This window comes from Mastacembelus armatus, chromosome 19 (genome assembly GCF_900324485.2).
Source record: "Mastacembelus armatus chromosome 19, fMasArm1.2, whole genome shotgun sequence".
Classification (NCBI taxonomy): Eukaryota; Metazoa; Chordata; class Actinopteri; order Synbranchiformes; family Mastacembelidae; genus Mastacembelus; species Mastacembelus armatus.
This window is the reverse complement of record NC_046651.1, coordinates 13,528,180-13,554,543: the sequence shown is the minus strand read 5'-3', so window position 1 is coordinate 13,554,543 and position 26,364 is coordinate 13,528,180. Positions and strand designations below refer to the sequence as shown.

At 37.4% G+C, this 26,364-nt stretch overlaps 3 protein-coding genes across 5 annotated transcripts; 1 reads left to right on the top strand and 2 right to left on the bottom strand.

The window, feature by feature from the left end:
* Positions 1 to 295: 295 nt before the first annotated feature.
* star2 (steroidogenic acute regulatory protein 2) lies at positions 296 to 3,185 on the bottom strand. Its single transcript, XM_026315454.2, has 7 exons — positions 3,045 to 3,185; positions 2,815 to 2,922; positions 2,601 to 2,737; positions 2,305 to 2,463; positions 1,833 to 2,017; positions 1,500 to 1,593; positions 296 to 400 (listed from the first exon to the last, which is right to left on the bottom strand). The coding sequence occupies exons 1-7, from the start codon at positions 3,106 to 3,108 to the stop codon at positions 296 to 298; spliced, it is 852 nt and encodes a 283-aa protein (XP_026171239.1). The 5' UTR covers positions 3,109 to 3,185.
* A 4,374-nt stretch (positions 3,186 to 7,559) lies between these two features.
* On the top strand, positions 7,560 to 26,315 carry qrfprb (pyroglutamylated RFamide peptide receptor b). Its single transcript, XM_026315608.1, is given in 8 exon segments — positions 7,560 to 7,770; positions 11,640 to 11,775; positions 21,305 to 21,703; positions 22,705 to 22,863; positions 23,513 to 23,574; positions 24,154 to 24,401; positions 25,340 to 25,437; positions 25,583 to 26,315. Coding segments are annotated over 7 exon segments (1,377 nt in total). The 5' UTR covers positions 7,560 to 7,770; positions 11,640 to 11,762; the 3' UTR covers positions 25,981 to 26,315.
* tbata (thymus, brain and testes associated) lies at positions 9,551 to 14,082 on the bottom strand. Of its 3 annotated transcripts, XM_026315611.1 has the most exons (10): positions 13,862 to 14,082; positions 13,353 to 13,573; positions 12,982 to 13,152; positions 12,776 to 12,864; positions 12,530 to 12,679; positions 12,152 to 12,233; positions 11,579 to 11,732; positions 11,458 to 11,498; positions 11,025 to 11,118; positions 9,551 to 9,569 (listed from the first exon to the last, which is right to left on the bottom strand). In XM_026315611.1, exons 2-9 carry the CDS (start codon positions 13,540 to 13,542, stop codon positions 11,027 to 11,029), a joined length of 969 nt encoding a protein of 322 aa, XP_026171396.1. In that variant the 5' UTR covers positions 13,543 to 13,573; positions 13,862 to 14,082; the 3' UTR covers positions 9,551 to 9,569; positions 11,025 to 11,026. The 3 variants fall into 3 exon arrangements, with proteins under 3 accessions (XP_026171396.1, XP_026171394.1, XP_026171395.1); XM_026315609.1 differs by lacking the exon at positions 9,551 to 9,569 and having other exon boundaries at positions 10,592 to 11,118; XM_026315610.1 differs by lacking the exons at positions 9,551 to 9,569; positions 13,862 to 14,082 and adding an exon at positions 13,729 to 13,834 and having other exon boundaries at positions 10,592 to 11,118.
* Positions 26,316 to 26,364: the final 49 nt, after the last annotated feature.

The window sequence follows — 26,364 nt, the reverse complement described above, 5'->3', positions numbered from 1 at the left end:
TTTTGTCCAGTCATATGCAGAGACTCATGTGGTAACAGACAAACGCTGACTCCTAATCAAGAAATCTTAATGAGGTTTGAGTGGCACACTGACAATAATTCCTATAATAATCCAGAGCTCTTTTGCCAGGCTGGCTGGCAGCGGGAGGCTGACACTGGTGTCTGCCAGCTCTGCTCTGCAGGGCATCTCTTTCTGGCAGCGATTCTGCAGCCCGGCTGTCACCTTGTCTCCATCTCCCAGTTTTCCCCCTGAGTGATGACAGGGTGCCGCTGCTGTGTGGGCATCAGGCACTCAGTCATCCCAGGGCGGTGCTCACTGTCAGGCGTCTCCGGAGGTGTCTGGTGAAATCAAGCTGTGCTCGGGGCAAAGCCTGATTGACAATGGATTTTGGCAGCCAGCCCTGACAAGAAAGTTATCTTGGTTAGACACCTGAGTTATGCTTTCGAGCATATCAGTCTTAGTAAACAATACAACATACTAGCCAGCCTGTCAGTATGTTTCCCTGTAGTCAAATCTAGGTCAAACAAAAACAATGAATCCTACATTTCCCACGATGCAAACTGATAGAAAATGTGTAATGTAGTCTTTCTGTTAAAAATCTCAGATCCTGGGTCCAAGTAAAGACTAATAAAAATGATCTTGGAAAATGGAAAAATGAACAATTGCGGAGTGCCAATTTAAGATTATTCTTGGCAAACTGTTGATTCAAGAATGCGCTCTCATGCTCAAGAATAACAAGTAGCTGGAAAAAAGGAAAGGCAGAAAAATAACTGATTGTGCTCTACTCCTTTCACCACCTCATGTCTCCTCAGGTCTGGCTCCTTATCTCAGTCGCCACCATACATAGTTATGATTGGTGTTCTTTTGCTGTACCTACCCTTTTTTTCAAAGTTGCATATGCCATAATACAGTATATGAGAAGCATATAAATATCCTGATTACTGTGGACAATGTGGACAATTTTTACCAAGCCCTGACAGATGCTCTGAAGTTATCTTGAAGCGTGTTTTGGGCTCCAAAGTGCTTCCAAAACACATGTGACCTACAGTCACTGTGGTCCCTGAACACCTCCAGGGTAGACATGTGGGAGCACCTGTGCTTATCTGGCCTTCAAGTGGACACAGCCTTAGCATACATTTGGGAATACAGCCTGTTCAAACTGAACAAAGGGAATGTGGTGAGTTAACCATGCCCACTTCTGCTGTAACATTATTCCTACACCAAATGCACAGTTTGCCTAAAATCAAAGTGGTTTCACAGCCAGTTAGGCCAGGATTGGTAGGCTGAATCCTTTCTTTTACTACCTACACCTTGAGTGTTGCAAGCAGCCTTTTTATTTCATTTGCTAAGAAGGGGGTGAAGAAGATGCCAAACAAAAAGAGACAGTATAGAAAGCCAAGGCATAAATGAAGAAAGTCGCAGCACAGGCACTCTGGACTCAGCAGCTGCGTTTGCTACTACAAAATGGAGACTACAATAGGCCCTACCTATGGATTTACCTTTACGTCCATGTTAAGAAGCCATGTGAAGCTGCTTTTTCTTGGATCCCCCTCCAGAGCCTGTATGATGATGCAGGTTGGTCCATTCTCAGCTCTGTAAACATACAAGATTATGGATTACATGCTTGTCCATTTTAGTCTAAACACTTCATTTGTTGCTGTGAGGTGAAGATGTGTTTCCATTTTGTTCTGAAATTTTACTACTTGCAAGCCTGAGATTACCAGATGCAGTATGTCGTGACAGTTTAATGAAAGTGTTGAATATATTTTATCATATTATGATTAATGCTCACTTAAAAAAGTTATTGCATGGCTTGTAGATAATGCGCCTACCTGACAAAACCTGCCTGAGGAGGAAAGGACTCCAGCTGAATTGCTGCTCCTCCAAGATAAATGCAGGACTTCTGTTTGCAACTGTGCCTGACGCTCAGGAAATCCCTTTGGCCAATCAGATTTCCTGCTGTCTCGGCTGAAACCTCATGAGTAACGATTGTTTCTGGTCCAACATGTTTTAGAACCTGCAATACAAGAGATGTGGAACATTATGTGGGCCTGGAATTGCAGAGCACTAACTTGACTTGGAATTGCAATTTATGAGAGGTCTAACAGTGGGAATACATTTATTGTTGCATGTTCTTGTTTTGGCTATAAACTAGTGTTTCATAAAGTTTTACGTGATGTATAGTTAGTAAACTCCTATAAGTGCTACTGTCTAACCTGTGATATGTCTTTATTAGTAGTAATTTAAAAAAAAATTCCAATTATCAGCAACCTCTTTTGGAATGATTAAAGATCAGCAGCTCACTTTAATATGCTGTATGCTCGGGTTCCACTTCTGCATCTCCTCTACTCCGACAAACAGGAGGTCATAGAGCTCATCCACATTGGCCTCCAGCACCGCCTCCAGCTTGAAGACCTTCCTGGCCCCTGGGATTACTTTACTAGAGATCACATCCCCGTTGCTCTAGAAGAGTGCAACAGGTGTACAATTGCAATATAGTGGTCACTATCAGAGAATAGAAGTAGGAGGCAAAAGAACTTTGGAGATGATACAAGGTACCTTTATTAGGCACAATGGCACTTTGATCAAACAGACTTTACCTCTGTGATCTCGATTTTCCATCCGTCTTTGTCTTCCAGCATACTGACAGCCTTCCTCATTGCTTCTTGGCCTTGTTGCACATAGAACAACTGATCTTCTTTCAGTGGCACAGGATTAAAGTCCTCAGGTATGGGCTCTGCAAAAATTTTTTAGCAAAATTTCAGTAAACTATAAACTGTGTATCTGAAACCATCAGAATTTTTTTTTTTTTACCGTTACACTTTAAACCCGTAGGCATTCTTGTGTGATGATGGATCTGTCTCCATCTCTGGAGATGTGTGATCTCCTGGCCTATCACTGCCACAGCTGGGCGTTGAAGTCCTGTGCGTTTTAACAGTTGAGATGCAAAAGAAAAACATGGGTCAGGAGTCTTGCATATAATGCCACAGTAGATTACATAGGAATAAAGAGAAGTCTTTACTTTAGTTACTAGGTGTGCTTACCTGCCATACTTCTCAGATGTGGGTAGGAGATTCCACAGCAGAGCTTTACAACTGCAGACAGCATATTGTCTGTTTTTGGCTGTGACAGCAAAGAAACAGTGTCTCTCGGGTTTTTATATGGGCTGTGAAGGACGCTCTCATGAGATAAGGGCAAAGAAAAAGATAGGATCTCTTCTGTATTCTACTGTGAAGGCCGCACTTGAGAGTTTTAGTAAGTAAAACAGCATTAGATGCAAGTTAGAGAGGAAAATCTTACAGTAAGAATTTATGTTATTTATATAAATATTAGCTTCATTTCTTGCAAATGTGCACAGTGACCCTTTCTGTTGATTTACTTAGGATGCTAAATTGAATAAAATGAATTGCATCTTTATTATATACAAAGTACTTGCACTTTATGAGTTCCCTAAATTTAGGTGGTGTGTGATACTTTGAAACTCTGTGTAGAGTAGCTACAATCAGCTGGATACATGCTATCCTTCATACTTGCTTCAGACTAACATCAATATTGCTGTATGGCTAATGGACAAAGAAATCCAGGGGAAAATTAATTCTTCTCCAGACCCTGAGGGCTCAGTAGCTCTGAGGCCGAAACTGTGACACTATCTACTCCATCAACTTTCACTAAGATCAGCAGAGCTTTGGATGTGTTCTGAAGAATGAACCTAACCACATGTACTAATTAACAATTTATGCAGATGATTCAGTCTTTCATGCTCTTTATTTATCATATACTTTGTCTAGAATTATGCATCTCGGACGATGCAAGTAAACATCTGTAGACTTACATGTTACAGAGAGGTGTGTATAAAGCAAAATGACATCAGTCTAACATCAAAATAAGATAAAATTTTAAATAAATAGTTAAAATCCAAGCAAGGTTAGATGGAAGTGTGAGGTGTGCACACTTCCTGGGCATAAAGGTGATAATTAATGCTAAACCAAAAGCCTAAATGACTTCAGATAGGAGTTACTAAATTGTCTGCACAGATTAGTTTTTGTTTGCTGAACATAGGGGCCATATTCCTTTGGCTGCTGCAACTGAGGTGACACTTCTACAAGCCCTTTCCACTAATTGGCTTGAACCACTATTACAGGTTTGAGAAGTTGTAGGTCTCCAGGGACAAGAGGCAATCTGAAAAAATTTCAGTCAATTTTGGCTGTAGCTCTGAAATGTGACCCTGAATGGCGGCAGAGATTAGAGCTGCTTTCTAAGGACAACTGTCACACTGAAAAAACAGCAGTGGATACTGTGAAAAGGTGCAGCTGTACTAATGTGCATGCTATCATGCAATGGGCTAATCTGCCACTGGAGCCATAGGTTGTGGGGTAGAAGTGAATGGATTGAATCATAATACACTGCACTGTTTAAAGAAAATCATAAGGTTTTACAAGTCATTAATGGTCTTCACAATACATGGAGTCTCTTAGTTGATAATTATGGGGTTTTGAATAACATGTACTAGAGGTCCGGCCTGCTTTGCTGTCTCCATGAGTCTGTGAAATGTCTGCACACCAATTAGGCAAACTGATCATCAAACGTCAGATAAGTTGTGACTGAGACCATAAATCTCATGCAGGTGGTGGTTAGACCCTTTGCACTACATATCCTTTCCCTTTGAATTCCCAAGATTCTATATTCTCATCCTCTCTCCCCTGCACCGAACAGATATATTAGGCCAAGATGATATACAGTTTCAGAAAGATCAGAAAAATATTTTATCTAGTTTCCAAGATAAAATATTTAGCAAAAGGTTCATCTTTTAATTTCATTTAATAAATTTATTGTATATTGATTAACTTGTGTGTTCATTCATTCCTTTCTTTCTTTCATTTCCTTTCTTTAAGGATTATTAAATAAATTTTAGCTTAATCTCCAGGCACAATTTTCATTGATTTATTCATTTTTTCATTCACTCACTCATTCACTCTTGATTTATGCTTCCATTTAATTTTGATAATTAATTTGTGCATGAGGCCCATCTTATTATCTTTGTAATAGAGAAAAACTCATCTACATTCAACTTCACCCACTCCTGGAGTCACTCCATCTTTTGCTCCTCATATAATATGAGGTCTATGTTGAGTATATGTATGAAGGGGGTTACAGTTACAGTTATATCTGTAAAATATGTAGAAGAGGACTCAGTGCCACCCTCTCTTCTCAATGCTGCCTTGAGAGAATGTTGCTGAGAACCAGAAAACAGCTGCCTCTTATCACCCGGAGCCAGCAGGTGTCCTTGTGAGAAGGATTCATGACGTGAATGCTGAACTTCAACTGCTGACCAGGCCAGCTGATTTCAAACTGCGGTCACGCCACCAAGGAAGAGGATTAGCAAGGACTTGTTTTACGAATAGCAAGGTGCTCACTTTTTCTGAAACCCATCAGCATGAACTTGCTAATCAGAATGAGCCTTCATTATAAATTGTATGATGAAGTGCATTTTGAGCACAAGGACCTGTTTCTCTCTCAGGATAACAGGTGGCACCAAATCCATGATTTGCAGGTTGTGTCATTAAGATGCATTTTAATCATGAAGTGCTGGTGAATAAAACATTCCCTGCAAATTCAGTTGTCTTTTTTATGTTACACTAAATGCATTCTCATGCATGAAAGATAGCTAGAGTCTTGCTGTGCTCACATATTATCTGCAGAACAAGTTTGTTATCAAGGAGCAGCAACTAATTTAAGACAGGCCTCAGATCTTCTGGCAGTTTGATGCTAGTCTGTGTACTCAGAGGTCAAAGACATCAGGGATGTATTTTGGTTCTAAACTATTTAGTAATTTGAGACATCATTCATGATGCTTTGAAAACAAAGCCTGTGTTAAGTATCAGCAGATAAACCAGTCTTGTAAAAAAATACATTTTATTACTTTGTAAATACTATATATACTCTTATAATTATTTTCACATTTACAAAAAGGAATGTTAACTTCATCTAGAGACTATCACCCAGTTGGCCTTCAGTTTATTGAGAGTTTGAAATATGACATTAAAATCAATGTTTTCTGTGTTTTTGTAGCCAGGTTATTTTTTATGTGCATGACATTAACAGCTAAGTCAATACACAAATGAATAAGTGCTCAGTAATTAGACACCCACATATACATTAAAGGAGAACACAGATATTGAAGGACAAGTAGACAACAAAAGAACTCAAGCAGTAATGACAGCACAACATACATGGAAAGTTTTAAAGATTATGCTGGGGTATGTTTTAGGGGTGGCCCATTTTTTGCTAAAGAACAAACAGACTCATATCACGTATATCTTATTGGTATTGGTCCTGAAGTAATTATTTGCCTATTTGTGTTTTGGGAAAATTAGAGTTGTGATGGCATTTTCTGGGAAACACTGGAAATTGAAAAACAGTTTGAAATACTTTAGTACAAAGTGCAGAAAGCAATGTACTTAGTTTTTGTACTTAGTGTCTTTCCTTTTTTCCCAATTTGAATTAAGAAGTCAAATTTGGACCAAATATTCCTGACTTCTTGAAAGGGAAGAACACTGAACACTGTGTCCATTATCGATTTTAGTGATAGAATTTCAGGGAAATTGGTCTTTCATTTGAAAAACTGAGAACATTATGGAGGCTCTGTATGGCCTGACTCTTTATAAAGCTAAGTGTTCTGCCATTTAGGTTGCCCTGTAATGCCTTGCTTATGACACAAATCCCTCTGTAACTGTTGAAGTAGTCTCTACTAATAGGTGATATAATGCTTTTATTCTGAATCTTTGGAGAGGATCCTACTCTCATAGTTAACAGCTTTATGGTTGCTTTGTCAGCTTCATATATGTCTGTCTCTAAATGATAGAGTACATTTTATTCAGCTCTTCACTGGGTAAGTCGCTTGTGCTGGACAGTTCTTTTTCTTTCTCATTTTTAAACACGCTAATTAACTCCTTGCTAAGTACAGCCATCTATAGTTACAGCTATTGTAATCATTCGTATGAAGTTATCCAATTTTCCACAGCACATATAATTTACTATGGGCGGACTACTCAAAAATTATAATATTAAATGTAGTCTACAGGGAAAATTGGCCTTTAAATATAACTATATTGTGAGAAAGTGTAAGATGAAAGTATTATTTGAAAATAACCTTTCTTGATTGTCTATCTTACATATTTCAATAAAAGTGACAGGGGAATATTTCATTGATCTATATCTTGATTACCTTTGCATGGGGTTGGGCCTACAGTTCGGGGGGACAGAGTAACTTTTGTTAGAAATCATTTTCTGTAAAAAATATGTTAAAACTACAAGATGTAACTTTTTTCAAATGTTTTCAGTCCCTCAGAACATGGAGAGGTGCGTTCAAGAGCTTCTATGACCCACATTCATCAAACAGCTTGGCAGCAGTGTGCAGATGTTGCTGATGTTGTTAAAGTTTTCCGAGGCTCTTCCTTCTAACCAATCACAGGAGACCTACGTCAGAGGGCAACATACGTCATCCAATCAGTACGTGAACACGCTAACGACGTCAAACGCGAGCTAGCTAGCAAGTTCTCAGTTCCGGTGGTAGTTGAGAGTTAAAGAAAGAAGAATGGACGAAAACACTGAGTGTGGTTGTAACAACATGTGGCTAAACTTTGTTGTTAGTTTTGTTTATTTGTTGTTACTTTCAGTTGTGATAATCAACCATTTATGTTCACGCTACGTGAAGTGTATTCACAAGCCACCGCAGCTGTGGGTTATTGGAGCGGGATCAGTTCGTGACCGGTGAGTTGAAATAATGCAACCTAAAACATTTTACTGCCCACAGCTGAATGTGTTTTAGCATAGAACAACTTGGTGAATTTCCCCGGGACCTGTAGTTACTGAGATGCATTTTGCCCTTGGTTGTTATGCTGGCTGCTTTACTAGTTTCTAGCAGTTTAGAGCAAAATACATACAAATTAGTCCATTTGCATATTTGCTCAACCTGTAAACAGTCAACCTGGTAACAGATTGTTTTCATTCCTTCTTTTATATATGTTGTTTTCTACATTTCTTAGTTGTGTTTTCAGATTGACAAAGGAAGCTGTAGGACATATCTACTTACATTATCTGACTGCACAACTTCAATTTTTAGTGACTCAAAAAAAAAAGGATATTCTGTGGAGTCAGTAGATAGACCAACTTTTATAAAGCTCTCAGGTTTGGCTTGACCTTTATACAGATGTCACAATATGCATCTCCACCTGAACTGTGTGCTTCCCTTCCTCTTTGACAATTAAGTTTGTTTTTGATTGCGTAGTTCTAGAAAAGACTGGAAATTTTCCTGAAGTGGCATATGGTACAGTTGGAAATATAAGCATATATTTTTTAAATTTAATCCAACTCATTTTTAAGCCACTAGTGTAACTTTACTTTTCCCTGCAGTTATAAAGTTCACCTTACTTTATAAAAATCATTAGTTCTTCTCAGTTTCTCCCCTTGAAGTTTCATTATGAAGGCAAGTATCTGAACTATAATTACATCTGAACTATTTATAAAATGTAGTCTGTGTTCTCTTTAGACAAAAAGCAGATATTTCAGCTCTTATCTGTAAACATTTAGGAAATGGCTTCATCTCCAAATCACTATTACCTGTGACTGTTTCTGTTTTATGATTATGTGGCATATTAATTGACAATGAGAACTACTGCTAATTCGTCTACTGTTAATGCAAAATTGCTAATTAGTAAGTATAAAAGACAAAACAAAAAATCCCCTCCAAAGTCATCATGCAATTTTCTGCCAAAGCTAGGAGACTGTCTCTTCTCACTGTCTTGATGTGCAAAAGGCTTTGTTCAAATTTTGTTGCCACTCATTCCTTAACTACCCCCTTTGACTCTCACTTCCTCCACACCTGTTTGCATTCATCAGCTACAGGTTTGTTTTCCCTTGTTATCTAGCAGATTGTTAACTTTGCTTTGTGAGCCTTAGCATTCTAGCCTTTACTGTCTGATTCAGTTTCTTCTGTAATTTAGATTTTTAAACTTTGCATCTTGCAGACTCCCTGTGGAAGTGAGACTGTTTGTCAGCATTATCTGTCTGCTAGTGTTCTCACCTCTCTGTGTTCATGACCCCCTCGCCTTCAGTTTTCACTTCTTGGACTTTATTTAAGCTCGTATTAATTTTAGTGGCATTTGTTTGCTTGGTAATCTCCCTTGTTAGTGTAGTTGTGTGGCTTTGATGCATCTGCCCAGTTATAATGTCAGTATTTATTTCAACTTGAAGTTATTGTTGCATCTTGTCAAAGTTCCTTGCATGAAAAGATACCAGTGGTACCATTTCATAACCAAAGCAAGTTTAAAAACCTCCCAAAAATCCCACTGTTCAGAGCTTCTACAGTAGATTGACAGTAATGCATTTTCCCAGCCATGTATTAACATTAGAAATAATTCATTTCTCCTCTTACTGAACTATTTACAATTACTTCTATTTCAAGCATACCTTTCCACAGAGATGTCTTCTTGTGTTAATAGATGGTTACAGCAGTCATGAGTTTTTTGTAAGCTGCAGCCACCTGCAGTTTGTCCTTGGTTCATAGTAGTCTGAGTCAGACCAGACAGACATGCAAAAAGGACATAAATTTATCACTAGGGTGAATGTGATTAGCTACTTTTTCTCAAGAGAAGAGAAATTATAACACTCTGCAAGACACTCTACTAATATATTCTGAGGGCTTCATTAAAGTGATGTGACACCACTTGAAATTGCTTCTTGGAAAAAAAATATGAAAATATCCCATAGACAGGGAAATGAGTTGATTCCTCAAAATCAATGTCACTCACTACATCTAATGTAGCATTTTTTTAAGTAACAGATTCAACTTTTTGAATGAAAGTTTGGACTGTTTCCCTTTACCATCAATTCAATTGTTTCTTTCTTTTTGTCGTGCTTAGTGCCATTTGTCATGCTGTGTTTCACCTTAATGAAATGACTGAGGTATGTTGGTGCTCTGCTACAGAACAAACTATGCTATGCATCTTTTCTCTCTTTAACACATTATTTTGTCACCAGAGTTGTGTTGTTTTTAGTTAACATTGATGCACTTGCACTTGCAGTTCTGTAGGTAACGTGAGATATTCATTTACTCATTGCATGATTAGGTCAGGTTGATTTTGAATAAGTTTACAGAATCTAACCTGACCTGCAATGATAAATTCTTGTAGGCTGCAGAAGCCAAAAACCTATATATATATATTAAGAAAGAAGGAGCTGCTCTGCTGTACAGAATGGTACTTATATGGATAATGAATTATTTATGAATTTTGGTGTGAATCAGTTTCGCAAATGAGTTTGCCCTTGGGTGCTGGTGTCATTAATTCTTTTCAAAGAAAATAAGGTGCTGCAGATGTATGTGCATATATATACACACATACACATAATAAAGTGCTTAACTGCCAGTGACACATTATCAGATGTAAGGTAACACTGATTGAGCTGTCTGTGTTTAAGATGCATTTTGGGTACTGTAGACATAGTGTTCTGTAGAAGTATTTTAATATAACATATTCACAATTAAATAAGTGACAGTCAAAATTGGAAACAAGAACATTTCTAGTACTCTGTAGATGGTCACATTCAATTGACAGCAACTGAATAACTCTCCAGGTGCTGATTCAAATGTTGCTAAATCCTGATTGGTCCACAAATGGACATGACATTATCTTTTTAAGATAATTTCCACCTACTTCACACAAGCACAGAGAAAACAATGCAGCAATTTCTAATGTGATCTAACCAAAACTATCCCAATCTTTGTAGAATCTGCCTATGTACAATAAGAATGTGGTTGAGAAATTTTTTTACAGCCTTTAAGATAAATTTCTCTGCAAACAAAGTTTACAGATTAAACCACTCATGCTGCTTCTTAGTTTAAGTCGTCCTTTTCACAGCTGATATACAATTATGTAACATCAGCCACAGTATTATGCAACATTATCAGACCAACAATATATTCAATTGGAGATTAATGAAAGAGTTTAATGATAAAAGTCAGGAACCTCTATAAATTCTCTGTGTGCTGACATGGGTTATCTTGAAGATGATTCTCAGCTCCTGTGTGGACTTCAAGGACCTCTGCATCTCCTATCCTCTCTGCAAAAGCATATTCAAGTCAAACTTATAGAAAAACACAGGCACTTTTGTTCTTAAAATTAAAATAAGGAATATAAAAACTCATAGTTATTTCCAGAGCAGAGCAAAGACACACCAATCATGGACAAACCAAAATGAATTCACTGGATGATAAGCAAAGTAAAGGGACATTTGAAAACAATGAGATGTGAAAATGATTTTAATGACACCCAGGACCACCTCCCTGCCATACAAAACTGATGACAAATAAAGAATCTTAGTTGATATATGCTGTGTTGTAGTAGGAAAATGCTAGAATTAATTAGGATGTAAAAAGTAGCAGACCTTTTTTTTTTTTACCTGGTTTGTCATTGCTGAAACCTTGGTTTGCTTGGTATGAGCTATAAAGAAATAAATGTTAAAAACGAGCATGAAAAACATTAGAACAAAAAGAGATGAAAATTCAAGAGATCATCCTGACCTTGTTCTCCGTGGTTTTCCCCATGACTGGTTAAATGATGGACCGTATACCGGTGGAGAAGCACCAGGATGAAAAGTTTGTAGCTGCTGCTGATGTCCTGAGAGGTCAACACCATCCAGAGCCTGTCTAATCATCCCCATCACCAAGTCCTTCTCTGAGCACATGTGACATAATACCGGAAAAAATGTTGTCTGAAGGTGAGTTTTTTGAGGTTTGTTTGTTTGTTTGCATCAGTAATAATGAGATCCTCAGGAAGTGTTAAGTTAAAATTAATCTAGTGTTATGTCTGTGAATAAAATTTTTGATGTAAATTGAGGATGTTAAAATTCACTGCCTGCATGTGAATGTGTCTTCTTAAAAATCTGACTCTTTGTATAAAAGTACAACACTAAACTTCTACAGTATCACTATAATGTAATGTTCATGGTATGCAACTAACATAAAAACACTAAAAAAATGGAGAAAGTGATTTAAGAACCTCTATTCATAAATATTAATAAAATATATGTAAGAGCAAGATATAGTAGCTTACAAAACCTACAACCTTTGTCAATGTTGAATAAAGCATATTACCTCGTTGACCAGCGAGCAGAAGCCACTGCTGGACTGTAGACAGGGAATCTGTCTGCAGGATCTGACAAAGTACTTCCAACACCTAAGGAGAGTGGTAGACGATCACAATGTTAGATGACAAACCACATAAATATATGTCCAAGTTATTAGTGAACTCTCCAGGATGGCTGGTGACAGAGTTGAGGTTTGGGAGCAAACACAGTCTAATCTTGGGTAGAAGTGGCATGCTGCAGCTGTTGGAGATCTCCTTTTGATTAGCCACTAACCTTCCCTCTCTGGAGCAAAATATGACATGGTTGTGCTTCACTTAAATCCCATCCCAAAAGACACTTATTTTCAGACCGTGGAAAAGAGAAGATCAGTGGACAATTATTTCACCATGAGTTCTTGATCATGGAAGGGCTGAGGATAAGCCAGAGTGTGGGAATGGGATCTGCGCTGGTAGGACTTGGTGGATGGAGGGATTATTCTCCCTGTTACTGATGAATATTGAGTCTTTCGATGGACAAATTCCTCCTCAGCTTGGTCCTGGAATATATTGGTACAGTAAATAGAAAGATCTATTAATTATAAGTAGAAGCTTACTGTACCTTGAAATATTTTGGATTACAGCAAAACATGCACCTTGTTTTTGTCTTTTTGTGCTTCAGAAGACAAATTAACTTTTGCGGCAAGTTCTTTAAGTTCATCTCTCCAGGCTTCTGAGAATAGTGCTGTGAAAAGAAGAGGAATAAATACTCTCATTATTCCAAAGCTCAATTGGATTCTTTGGAGGCGCAGCTTTAGAAAAGTAATGAAAAAATTCAGGGGCCATGTGGGTGTGTACAGACCTGATTTATTTTTGTTACTGTTGACTCCATAAAGATTCTGAGCAGGTGGAAAAGCAAAACATGGGTCGGCTGCTCTCCTGAGGGCATGGCTTTTAAGAAGTGGATGAGGAAATAATGACGAGGTGACAAACCAATCATCTCTCACCATGCAAACAGGTCTGCCATTGAGTCCTATGGTAAAGAGGCACAATATTCACAGAAGTAAAATGCTCCCAAATTGTGAAAAAGTAAAGGAATAGCCTCATAAAATAAAACCAACAAAATCCCTGTTGAGACTAAAGGTGATGACTTCTAATCAGAATTCAAATCAACTTGCTGGAAGAAAATCAGTTTTATAAAGCATGTGAATTTGTTTATGATTGCTCTCTCACCTTGGATGTGCCTCACCCTGTGTGGATGAGGGTTGTGGCGAGAGAAGAATGAGTGATGACTTAAAGTACCAAAGCGTGGGCTGCTCTTTGTCAGCATCTTAGCAAATTCAGCAGTAAATGGCTTTTGATTACGCCCATAGCTTGTCTCTCCCGTCATCCGCCGGAAATCTGCACTGCGTGCTACTGACATATCTGAATGACCACTGGATGATTGTCTTAATCTGAAAGAGTAAAAGAAGCACTCCAAAATGAAGTTCCTTTATGAGGTAATATGAAAAACAGAAATGTAATTTTTAAGGTTGCAAAGCTGTGACACACATGCAAAAAAGCCTTTGCAAACTTAATTCTAACAAGAAACAGGACATACAGTACTTACTGTGCCTACCTGATGTACTTTAAGAGTCCTGAGATAAATTATCACTTCAAATTTGACCAACCACATATGTGTTGTATGCTACCAGTACAGTACTTCTAGATTTAGGTAAAACAACATAGAAGAGCCACTTTACCTCTTAAAAACAGCCTGCAGCTCAAAACCTCTGGTACTTAATGCTCTGTGTTGCCTTTGTTGCTAAGAAACCTGGGACTAAACAAGAAACAATGGTATCTGTGCAGTGAATGACTGGAAACTGGTTCTGGGGTTGGACTTCCATTAGCATAGCAACAGGAATTGAGCTATTTTATGGTGTTAATTAAATAACTCAGATGAACACTGCAGTAGTGAAAAACCTGCAAGGAAGTTAATGGAGGCACCATATACCTCATAAATATCGGTTCAGTTTTCCGCAGCATCTTTTGTGGGATAGAGGTGTAAATATTCATGCTTGTGCTCTGAATCTGATTAATGGTGCTGCTTTGTGTTGTTCATGGTTTTCAGTTATATATGGCTCTTTAAAAAAATATTCTAAACAAGGTGCTTATTAGCATAAATGAAAGGAGGTTTTATTAGTGAAACAGTGTACCCTTAAACAGCTAAGCAAATGGTATGAAACATGGTGTAAGCTTTCTTTCCAAAGAGGGTGGGCGACACAAAGTTTTTATTGTGCTGGTTAAAAAGATGTTAACTCCTAACTGCTTTATTGCTCTATCTTTGATTGATATTGAATTCTGGCATACATTTGGCAGAATATCAGGACAAAAGGCCAATGCTTAGTTGCTTTAAACTTAAGGCAACTACGATATAGGCACTCACAACATTTGATTTCAGATTTTTTTCTCATCTGAACTATGAGGCTTGAAAATAAGTCATTTGTGGTCAGTATGCAGATCCATTCCTCAGTAAATGACAGGGGAAATGTGATGTAACTAAATCCATAACTGCCTGTGACAGCACAACCATTAGTCCATTAGTCAAATGTATCAAATCACTGCAAATATATGTAAAATCCTTGTTTATTGATCAAAAAATATTGTGATGCTTGCAGCATTTGTCAACTTTAAACTTGAGTAGACCACATTTTGATTAAGCACCCTTAATTTATTATTTACAGTAACAGGTTTTTAAGGAATGCTGTTGACACAACCATATCACATTTAAATTGAACTTTTTTTTTTTTTGTTCAGTCAATTTATCACACTAAAACAGGTTGGAGTTAAAAAGGCTTTTGAAGAAAAAGATAATGTTAGTCATATTTTAACCAGATGCTCAATGAAAGGTTAGCAAAATCAATCAAGGGGAATATCCATAACAATTGATCACTTGGGCTAAAAGGCGTTTTACAAATGTCAAAATAAATCTAGTAAAAGTGTCAGTGTGTGAATGAAACCAAATACATGTTGACACATGCAAGGCATGAATTCATCCCCATTGGTTGGGAAATTGTCTGCATGTTATTGACAAGAGGCCTCTGAACACCCCCTGGCAGTTCAGGATAATTCCTTAGTATCACCTAACTTATATTACTGTGCTTGAGTGTATGTAAAGTAAACAGCCACACTAGTGGTGGAACATTGTTGTTAATTTTATGAAAATCAGCAAGAAATCCTAATCATAAAATCAACATAGGTCGTGCAAATTGCTATTTAAAAGTACTTAACATGTATTGTCTGTTTTTTTTTTTTTTTTTAAAGAATAGTCTGACATTTTGGGAAATATATTTGAGTTTCAGTAGTGTGTTAAACGCATTTCTAGAGGTAGAAATCCGTAAGACTGGAAACAGGAGGAAATATATATGCCTGGTTCTGTCCAAGTTAAAAAAATATGCCTTAACTTGTAAGCTGTTGCCTTCTACTGGAGAGTAACAGCTGGGAGCAGTGACTTTATGCAGTCTTGTTGTTTCAGAGATTTCCAGGTAAAAAGAAATCATTTCAGAGAGCCTTCTTTTCATCATGGTCTTAGAAAAAACAGCTGTGATTCTTGTTTTCTTTGACTTGTCACTTAACAGGCTACAATAATGGCATTTTATTTCCTGATGTTTTGTCAATCCTGAGAAATCTATGTTTTATTGTTTCTGTGGTGTGTTTGTTGCAATGTCTGTCATCACGTGTTAGCTCCTGCAAATCATGTGACTGTACACCTGTGGATAATTAATGTAACATTTGTTTTATAAGAGAACAGCAGCTGTGAGCAGTTACAGAAGTAGTGCAGTTTTAATTAGTTCAAATTAAGTAGCTTGTTACTGTGAGCCAACCTCATCTTATATGCCAGTAAGCAAGCTAATGTCCAATTACGAGAAGCAGAAAGCCATTAAAAATTAGCACTAAAAATAAGACATGCACATGCTCTTATTTCGGTGCTTTCAGAGTACAGATGGCAAGAAATTTTAGATTAACTCTGCAAGTCTTCATATATGAGCTAAGAAACACAGAGACATTAACCTGATTGTTAACTCTTGATGGTGAAGCTGAAATATGCCTTCCTGGATACTGAAGCATTACAGCCTGATATAATACTACCAAAGGCCCAAACTTGACATTTAAATCATGGACGACAAAAGCACATGTTTGTCTAATAGTGCATCAATTACAGTCATGAAATTGGTCATTAGTCTCATGAGCAGAATAGATGCATTAGTTTGTTATAACAATTGAATAGTTTAGATCTTCTGTAGTTCTGTAGCACACATCACAGTTGCTGACCATTTGACTGCTACAGAATTAAAAGAAAACGTATTAAAGATGCTGACAGTATCTTCACAATGCTTTCATTTTTTTTTTCAATTGTGATAACGTAAGCACATAGGTCCTTGTGTATCTATGGGAGATATTGATAGATATGTTTTTGTTTAGTCTTATGTGTTAACTTTTACAATTACATATTTAATTCTTGTAATATGTGTCCTTCCTGTGAGGTAGTAAATCAATGTCCTCAATCTTTTCATTCAACATTAAGTGGCCTAGTGTATTTCATAACATCAATGATTGAATGAATGCACTGGTCATGGAAGACATTGAACAAAATTAGTCATCCCATATTCTCCCAAAACCTTCAAAGGATTTTTAATCGACTTTATAACAAAAAATGCCAGTTTGCTATAAAACTGTGAAAAAAAAAAAAAAGTGATTGTGAAGACATGAGAAAATGGGAAAATTTCAAACTCTGCAGGTGGAAAACACAAAGTAAGGCAAGTAATGCAAGTCAACCTGGTGCAGCAGGTGTATTCTTTGGGGCGTGCACTGGCAATTCAAATCCTGTCATGGCTTTTTTCTGATATGTACACTGTGCGAGGTTTTTCCCCTCCCACTTGGCACATAGCTAGGGAAAATTTAGACTATGTTTCAGTAAAATCAAACCGTGTGAATAACCTTTGCAACAGAACTAATTTACATTCAGTGGAGTGATCAATATGGCTCTCAAAATCAAGTCAGTAGTGCTCAAAGATGGTGCCTCATTTTCCACAGGCTATAATTTTATCAGTTTATTAGTTCACTGCCTTATTTGAATCTCAAAGGAAAAGGAAAAAAAGCATAACATAAAAATCTGTGTTTTGCTGGTCAGTGTCTCCTCTGAGTCACACCAAGTTTGTCTAGACTAAAAAAGTAACTTCCTGTTTTTCAGTTTGCAATAGGTTGTTCAAATGTGCTAAGGAGGAATGTTATGTCTTCAAAGGTTCAGTTGAATAATTTTGTCGTGTGTGTATTAAACTGTTGGTGTATGTCTGTCTGTTTGCCATTCTAATAAAGGTCTTCATTTTTGGGTAACAAACAGATGCTCTGGTGGAGGAATAATGCATAAATGTGAAATAGTAAGGATTCAAAATTTTCACATCCCAGATATCTAAACGGAACTTTAGTGATGTTCTTTCAAATTGGTAAAAACATACCTAATTGTAAAAATACTCTACTCACAAAAAGTTAGGGATATTTGACTTTTTCAGAATTTCAGAATGCACCTAAAATGCACTATAACCTTTTCAGCTGAACTTAATTTGACCTTCTCTAAACTTTTGAATGCACATGTCCAACTGTTCAATGTTTCAGTACTTATTGCATAACAGGGTGTTCTCTAACAAGGTGATTAACCACAAAAATTACAACAAGTGTCTGATCCATGACCATCGACCACTAAATGTTCTGGTTCAATGACAGTTCGTATTTAAAGTCCTCTTCATCATGCTGTTCACATTTTGACATCATGAGACCAAGACGACACCTAACAATTGACAAGTTATTGAGACATTGAAATTTTTTGTTGTGGTATACCCACCACTGTTGTTAGCTTTTGTTTCAATAAATTGTTTGAGATGAAGAAATTACCATTGCATACTTCTACTTAAATGCCCTACTTTCATGATATACTATCACTGTAGTATGAACTTTTTACATTTTCCATAAATTTCACCTGAAAGTCGAATATCCCTAACTTTTTGTGAGTAGTGTATATATGTGTATATATATATATATATATATGTGTGTGTGTGTGTGTGTGTGTATATATATGACTCTGCCATATATTTATATTTTTTAGATCAGGTGCATTTCAGATAGCTTAAGGCTTTATAAGGCAGTTTATATGGAAGTATTAAGTGTAGCAGCACCTGGCTCCTTCCACATTAAAAACAAATCGCTCCTAAATTTGATTTACGGTGCATATAAGGTCTTGATTCTGTTGAAATGTGGAGGTATCTTGACACAGTACAATGTGCATTAAAATAGCACTGATTCTGTACAATGGCCTCCTCTTATAGGTATTCAGTTGGGCGAGCAATTATTGTGCTCACATCAGCCCAGATACCTTAAGTTCATCTTGGTAATGTCATCACTTTTAGGGTTCATGATAAAATCACTGTTTTTGTGTTTTCATCTGCAGACCTCCAAACTTGAATGCTGTTTTTAGTGTTTTCTTTTATCTGTTTTTATGCCTAGATTTATTCCTACTTATTTAATATTCATGTTAGTTTCCACACTTCTCTGACCTCTAATGATATAAATTTTTCTTTTCTGTTTTTCAGTGGACTGGCTCACATCAAAGACCAAGCTCTACATCTGTAATTCGGCCCTTCACCCACCTCTCTAAAAGACGGCTCCCTTTCCTTTTCACCTTTGTCACCCACCCCTCCTACATACATTTATCTCTCACAGCTTCAACCACTTGATAATAGTATATTATTGAAAATTTTAGCTGCTTATTCAGATCAAGAAATTCCAGGAAAATACAACACATTACTCCTCATTTTGCCTCCCTTGAGTGGTACAGTATGATTTTAGCATTTATTTTGCATGTAACATTTAAGGCACTCCATGTGGATTCCCCCTATGTCCTCTGTGAGTCACAGTACAGCCTGAATTCCTCAGGCAGAGGTCATCTGGGCTGTCTAAATAGACCTTTTCAGTTTAGAGCGCCCATGTTTTTGCCATGTTTGAGAAAAATAATAGTGGCAGACCCTCACTTTCAGGACTTCTCAAACTTTACAAAGTTAATTTAAGTTTCTTTGCCCATTTCAATGCAGCCTTTTTCTGTGTGTGTTGTCTCTGTCTTGTTGTTTTCATCATCTTACAATTGTTAGTTCCACATTTTATTGTGAACAACTTGCTTTGGTTCTATTAAACTGAATTTTTCATCATAGCAAAATGCAGGAGTAAAACTGTGCCTACGTGGTGCGTTAGAGAGCTGCTAGCATAGTTGTAAATTCATAAACCTACTTTCTCAGTTAATTTGCATATAATGAAAATGCTTCTGTGATTTGAATTTCTGCCAGAAAAGATCACATCACTCCGAGCATTTCAGCATTTTCCTGTTGTTCTAATTTAAAATACATACATACATTTTATTAATGGCTGTATAGTCCTATAAGTAAAATAACAATTGTGTTATATTTCTTGCAGTTTTTAATCAGACATTTTCTACTGTTGCCCTGCAGTGTACGAGGAAGTTGGATCTAGAGCCTAAAGTAACAGAAACATAGGAAATCTTGTCATTAGTAATTGTCCTGATGTTCTCATATATAAATGTTGTGTGTTAGGAAATATTTTTCTAACCCTCAACATCACTGAGGGACAGTTACATTAATTATTCCTTAATTATTTTCTTGTATGAAACCTAAAAATAAAAAAAGACGAAGAAGAGTGTGAAATACCTAGTACCCACATTCTTTTTAGAGGAACACCATTTATCATCTGAATATTCAGTGTTTTCTTTCATGTCACGTCCTGTTTGTGCAAGAAAAATGAATTCTTTGATAGATCTTGTGGAATTCATTGACAGTTTACATAAACAAGCAATGTTTACTTACAAATTCCTCAGCCTCTTTACGCAGTGTTTTAAACTACCTGCAGCCAGGTATGTTTACAGAATACTATCCCTGCATCATTTGGTATGGACCATGTTCTCCCATGAGAAAATGTCAGTTAACTGTTAATGCACTTTTTAGCAGTCTGGGTCAGAATTTGAAACCTAAATTAGACTCTTAAGGGAGTAGGGGGTAGAGCAAAATTGCTTTAAACAGATAATGTTACAGCTTACAACTGCTGCCAGCATTCATGTTTTTAATCAGGGAATTAATAGAAGAATTATGTATATTATGTATATGTGATAAGTTGCAAATTACAGGAAAATAGAGCTAAAGTTGTGAGAGAGTTATTGGGTATTTTTTTAGTTGTTATTAGCAGTTGTTGCCTTGTAGAGGAATTTACTTTAAATAACAAATTTTAAACCTAAAAACATTCACTGACCATTGATTTATTTATTTATTTGCTGGAAAATGTTGTGTTTGCTGTTATTGTGGACAGTTTTTACAGTTTTGCATTGAGATGACTTGGTGTGCACCAACTGAAGTTTTGTTAACTTGCAAATTAATTACACTTAACTCAGAATCTAAGAATTTGACACTGCCTTTGGTATTTATGGTCTATAAATAGTATTCTAATCAAACAATATGGAAGAACGTTATCTGTGTTTCATCCTTGTAATTACTATTAAGTTTAGTTTTAAAGTGAGGCCACCAAAAAGGAAAATTGGATACGATGCAAAAACCTTGTGTACCAATAAGTAGAACAGTCATATCAGTAACAACACTGGACAAGCTGCTTGTCATAATAAAAAAAGTCGTGGCTGAGTGCAATAACGTGAACTACAGTGTTTTTCTATTGTACATGAATTTTAACCTTTGATTTGCAAGAGGACTGGGCTAATATTTCTTTTTGAGAATGGTAAAGCATCTAGAGGTACATTTAGAGCGTGGATTTCAGCCTTTAACAATTAACTTTTAGAGAAATCCAGGCTTACCGCTGTGACCATGTGTGTTCATACATGAGAGGACTAAACTGTGGCTATGCTCACCATTTGATAAATTAGCCTATATCAAAGAACTATGTCAGCAGAGCTGTCATTGGATTGTCACCCTGTGTCTCCGGAGTCAGCTGGTTCCACGTTTCACACCCACACTGCACAGCAGCCGCAGCTGCAGGTTCTGTGCGAAGGACGCAGCGCAACATCCACACGCACTTGTGGCTTAACGAGAGGCTTTCAGCTCTGAACTGACTTTTTTTCCTCCCGTTCTTCTGCCTCCAAACAGGCTCCTCTCAGGATTCAAGACGCCTCATCAGGATGGCAGCAACTTCGACAGATGCGGTGCAGGGGTCCACCAGAATAACTCCTGAAGTGCTGCAGGAGATGCTCCAGTACTACAACCTGAGCCGACAGGAGTTTATCAACACTTACAACATCCAGCCGCTCGTCTACATCCCCGAGTTACCGTACAGCGCTAAAACCACCTTTGTGATCATGTACGTGGTTATTTTCGTCCTAGCTCTGGCTGGAAATAGTTTGGTCATCTACATAGTTGTGAAGAAAAGGACGATACAGACGGCGACAGATATTTTTATTTGCTCTCTGGCGGTCAGTGACCTGCTCATCACTTTCTTCTGCATACCTTTTACTTTGCTGCAGAACATCTCGTCTGAGTGGTTTGGGGGTGAGTTTTAAATCTCTAATCATATTTTCTAGTCGCCATCAAACCCGTATCCTCTTCTTTGCACTTTTGACCCCACCTTCATTCAGCCATGGTAAATATTCAAAGGAAAATAAATATTTCTACACAGATCAGTAAATGTAGAGTGCCACATGTACAATGTAACTCAAGTAAGCTGTTTTTTTCATAATCCAAGACAAAAGTCTATTAATGAAGAGGAGTTGTTGCTGGGTTTCTGATGCTCTTGTTACACTTTGCAGATGAAGGAAATTGTCTAACACTAATGGTACTAATACTAACACTTAAAAAAAATTAAGGGCAAATTAATGGTGTTTTAAAGGATTCTTGTTTCATACTTTACTATACAAATAATTGTATTTGAAGAGTTTTCTGTTACTATCTCAACCAGGTGGGCACTGGACATATAGTCACTCTAACCTCAGGCAAGAAAGAGCTGAATCAATTTTACCACTTCAGTGAAACCCCACAGGTTTCTAGTCTCTAATTAAAAAAACAGGAGTGATGTGAACTTTGATAGAAATACATGTTTTCTGCTGTTTCTCAGTAGCTTGTTAGACACTTGTCATGGGCTAAATACATAGATAAGAAAGTAACTAGAATGAGGAAATAGTCTGCTAGGAATAAAGAGGATTTCTAAATATTTCACACAAGACACATTACACTTAGTAACACAATCTCTGGTTTTATCACAGCTTGATTAGTTGTTGAGGGCAAATTCAGTTGACCTTACTGTCTTATATAGAGCCATGTATGAATGGAATTTGCTAGATTGATCACTGGAGAAAACGGCACATAAAAAAAAAAAAAGTGTATTGGGAATATAATTCCAGGAATATGTGATAATTATTACTGTTATATTTAAGTCTTTGTGGTTGTCATTTAGTCATCACAGGGAGAATAGCTAATGAGATACAGCAGCTAATAGTAGGGGATCAAATTAAACAAACCAACAAACCTAATTGTGTCATTACTTTTTTCTGCAGGGGTTCTGGTTTGCAAGACGGTTCCATTTGTACAAACTACAGCCATAGTGACAGGCATCCTCACAATGACCTGCATTGCCATTGAGAGATACCAGGGCATTGTCTTTCCATTGAAAATGAGGAGGCAGTACTCATCCAAGAGAGCCTACAAAATGCTAGGTATTCTGTGTTGGCAAGAGTGGCTTTTTGTGCTTTTTGGAGTGGATGGAAAATTGCAATGATTTATAAAGTGTACATAATTACATAATTAACTTGGTGTCACAGCTACATGATGCTTTTTCTATATTACAAGGTTCCAAGTTGATATTGTGGTATGCTAAACATGGCATGGTTTCCTAGTGAACACTTCTCATATGTCATACTCCCAGTCCATTCAGGATAAAAAAGAAACACACACTGATTTGTAAAATGACACCCAAATGGCAGTAGCCTTCAATGTTCAACCTGTCAGTGTAAGTTTATTTACTAATTGACAAGGGTTTCTGTTTTGCATAAGAATGGACCATAATGTTGAATTTATCCTTAATCAAGTGAATAAACTCCACATCATGTAGTGTGTCATGTTGAATTCAGTTTTGTGAGTATGTTACACTGTTGGAATTGAAAACAAAGAAATGCAATGGAACCTTGCAAAGACTCAACATGATTGTTAATTACATGTAAGAGGAATTTAGTTGTGCAGCTGCTGTGGTTGTTGGTCCTTAGCCACATGCAGGTTGCTCTTCTTTGCAGCTATGGTACTCATTCAACTGTATGTACGTCGACAGACTGAATTTATTTATATTTCATATCTGTTTGCCTCCTGCAGGGCTTGTATGGATTGCCTCAGTGATAGTGGGTTCACCAATGCTATTTGTCCAACAGCTAGAGGTAAATGGTCCCCATTCAAAGCAACTCATCACAAATTTTCTCTCATTAGCTTCTTTCAGCTGCAAAGCACATCACACTTTTTTTACAACTGAATGTAAAACCTAAAAAGAGCACAGCAATCTTCTAAATATAAAGACTGATAACTACAGATAACACCATCTTGCTGTACTTGAGAAATATGTTTTTATGATATTGTGTGACTCCATTTGAATTTCATCAAAGGGGTTCTTAGACACAGGATAAATTCTGAAGACAGTGTGGTAAAAAGCTATCACATGGAAATGGTTGCAGCCACACCCTCCAACAAAATCACTTGACTGCAGATATATGGAGAATCTGACCTTTGCCTTAAGGCTGGAAAATGATCAGTATGTAAAATACCTAAACTACAACCATGCTGTCTGATAAAGTGGCAAAAATGGTTTAAAACAATAGATTTTACATGAGCAATTCTACGAGACACAGCTGTAATGTAATCAACTGTGTCTCAAAGTCTCACATGCAGTACACACTACCCTGTCAGTCAGCTACTTTGTCTGTTTTGCAGGTACTAAAAGCTTTTCATCCTTTATCTTTCAGGTGAAGTATGACTTCTTGTATGATCATTACCACGTGTGCTGTCAGGAGAGTTGGCGCTCCCTGACTCACAGGCAGACGTACACCACCTTTATCATGGTGGCTCTTTTCCTACTCCCTTTGGCTGCCATGCTATTTCTGTACACTCGTATTGGCATTGAGCTGTGGATCCGCAAGAGAGTGGGCGACTCCTCAGTTCTTGACACAATGAACCACAGGGAGATCAGTAAGATCTCAAGGTAGGCTATACAGTAGAGTTAACTATAAGAGGATTCATGTTGGTCCATGTAATGATAGCAATGATTAAAAATAAACTCTTTTTGGATGGTTTTGCATTCCAGTTAACATTATTGGCAGTGACTGTGGGTGTAAACACAAGCAGAGATCACATCCTTGTTTGTGCGCAGATGATAACTGTTACAAATGATGGAGAACTTGCACAGCTTAAGAAAAAAAGCTAAAACTTTGAGCTTTTGACTACTGTTGCTTACTATAAATAGCAACGTGAGAATTTGCAAAGAGCACTGAGTGGATGAATTGGTATATAATGTATCCATGTTTGAACCGTTTAAATCTAAAACTGCTTACAAATTAAAAACAGGAAGACTAAGAAATGCATTGTAATTCTGCATATCAATGCCTTGTAACAAAGTTCAGACCTGACATGTGTTACAGTTAAAGTAAATCATTAATGTTTCACTGTCCTAGCATTTGAACAATAGCATCTCTTCAGAAGAGCGGTAATTTTATCACATTGACTACCTGATTCTGCAGGTCCCTGCTACTGTTCTGTACCTTGGCTGCTTCTTTTCCTGTGCTATCTAGGTGTGCTGGAGCTCGTAAATGAGGCCTTTCTGACATTAATTGACTTTTCTGAGTAAGATTTCCCTGAGCTCACCTTAAATCTGAGTCAAGGCAAGTGTAATGTTAAAACCTCAAGTGCATAAACACTGGGAATTTCAGTTTTTTCAGTGAATGTAAAGGATTTGATGCATTATTTTTTAACTGAGTAATTGAAGTTTTTGATAAATTATTTACAGCAGAACATTCTTACATGCTTTCAGACATTCCTGTGGGTGATTCTAAGGCAGTGAAATGTACAGACTATAGATTTTACTACAGTAGTGAGTCTTTTAAGCAAACTGAGCTCTTTTATGAACTTTTCTTCACTTGCTGTGGTCTTCTGCAGGAGAAAGAAGAGAGCTGTTAAAATGATGATCACCATTGTTTTGCTGTTCACTGTTTGCTGGGCACCATTCCACACAGTCCACATGCTGTTGGAGTACTGTAAGTATTGCGCAATACATAAGGTTATAGAGTCAAAATGAATTTAATGTAAAATGTAAATAGGAACTATTTCCTTGACGTAGCTAGTGCATGTTGTCATCCATTTTAAGTGTCAGTGCTGATTGTGACTTTGACCTGCTTCCAGATGATCTTGAGAAGAAGTATGATGGAGTCACACTTAACATGATCGTCGCCATCGTCCAGGCCATTGGGTTCTTTAACAGCTTCAACAATCCCATCGTATATGCCTTCATGAACGAGAACTTCAAGAAGAGCTGCGTCTCTACACTCTCTCATTGCATCAGAAAACCTAGCCAGCATGGCGGCGCTGTGGTGGCTCCCAAACTAAGCGTGCAGTTTATCAAACCACAAAGTAGGGAAGCCTTCTTAGAATCTGATGAAGGCGACAGCGCAAAGCAGCACTCAGCTGAGCAAACCCCTTCAAGTTCATCTCATGGAGAGAGCTCCCTGGAAATGCTAGGAGAAAAAATGTCCACAATCCAAACAGAGCTCCCAGTGAACAGCTCCTCTCAAGTCAAATGAGAAGAAAGTGGCTCAAAGTGTGGGTGTTTTGCTGTTGAACTCGACTACTCCTACTGTTTGCCTTCAATCACTGCCACTTGACACTAGCAGCTACAGGTGCGTTTGATGTGATTTTAGGTCTCATGTTGCAGTTCAAACAATTAAAACAGCAACTGCTTTCAAAACATATCTTTCTAGTACCAGAAGGGAGTGTTTTCTTCAGTCTGGTCAAGAGCACAACTGGAAAGAAATTAAGGAATTTCAAAAAGCGACAATGCTACTATAAATACTGCCCTGGGAGTCAGGATCAGAGGTGAGACAAAACACCAGTTCATCATCTAAATCAAGAAATAATTTGTACTGAGATATCTCTGCAACCTGCAGGGGTTTTCAGCCTCTCAGCGA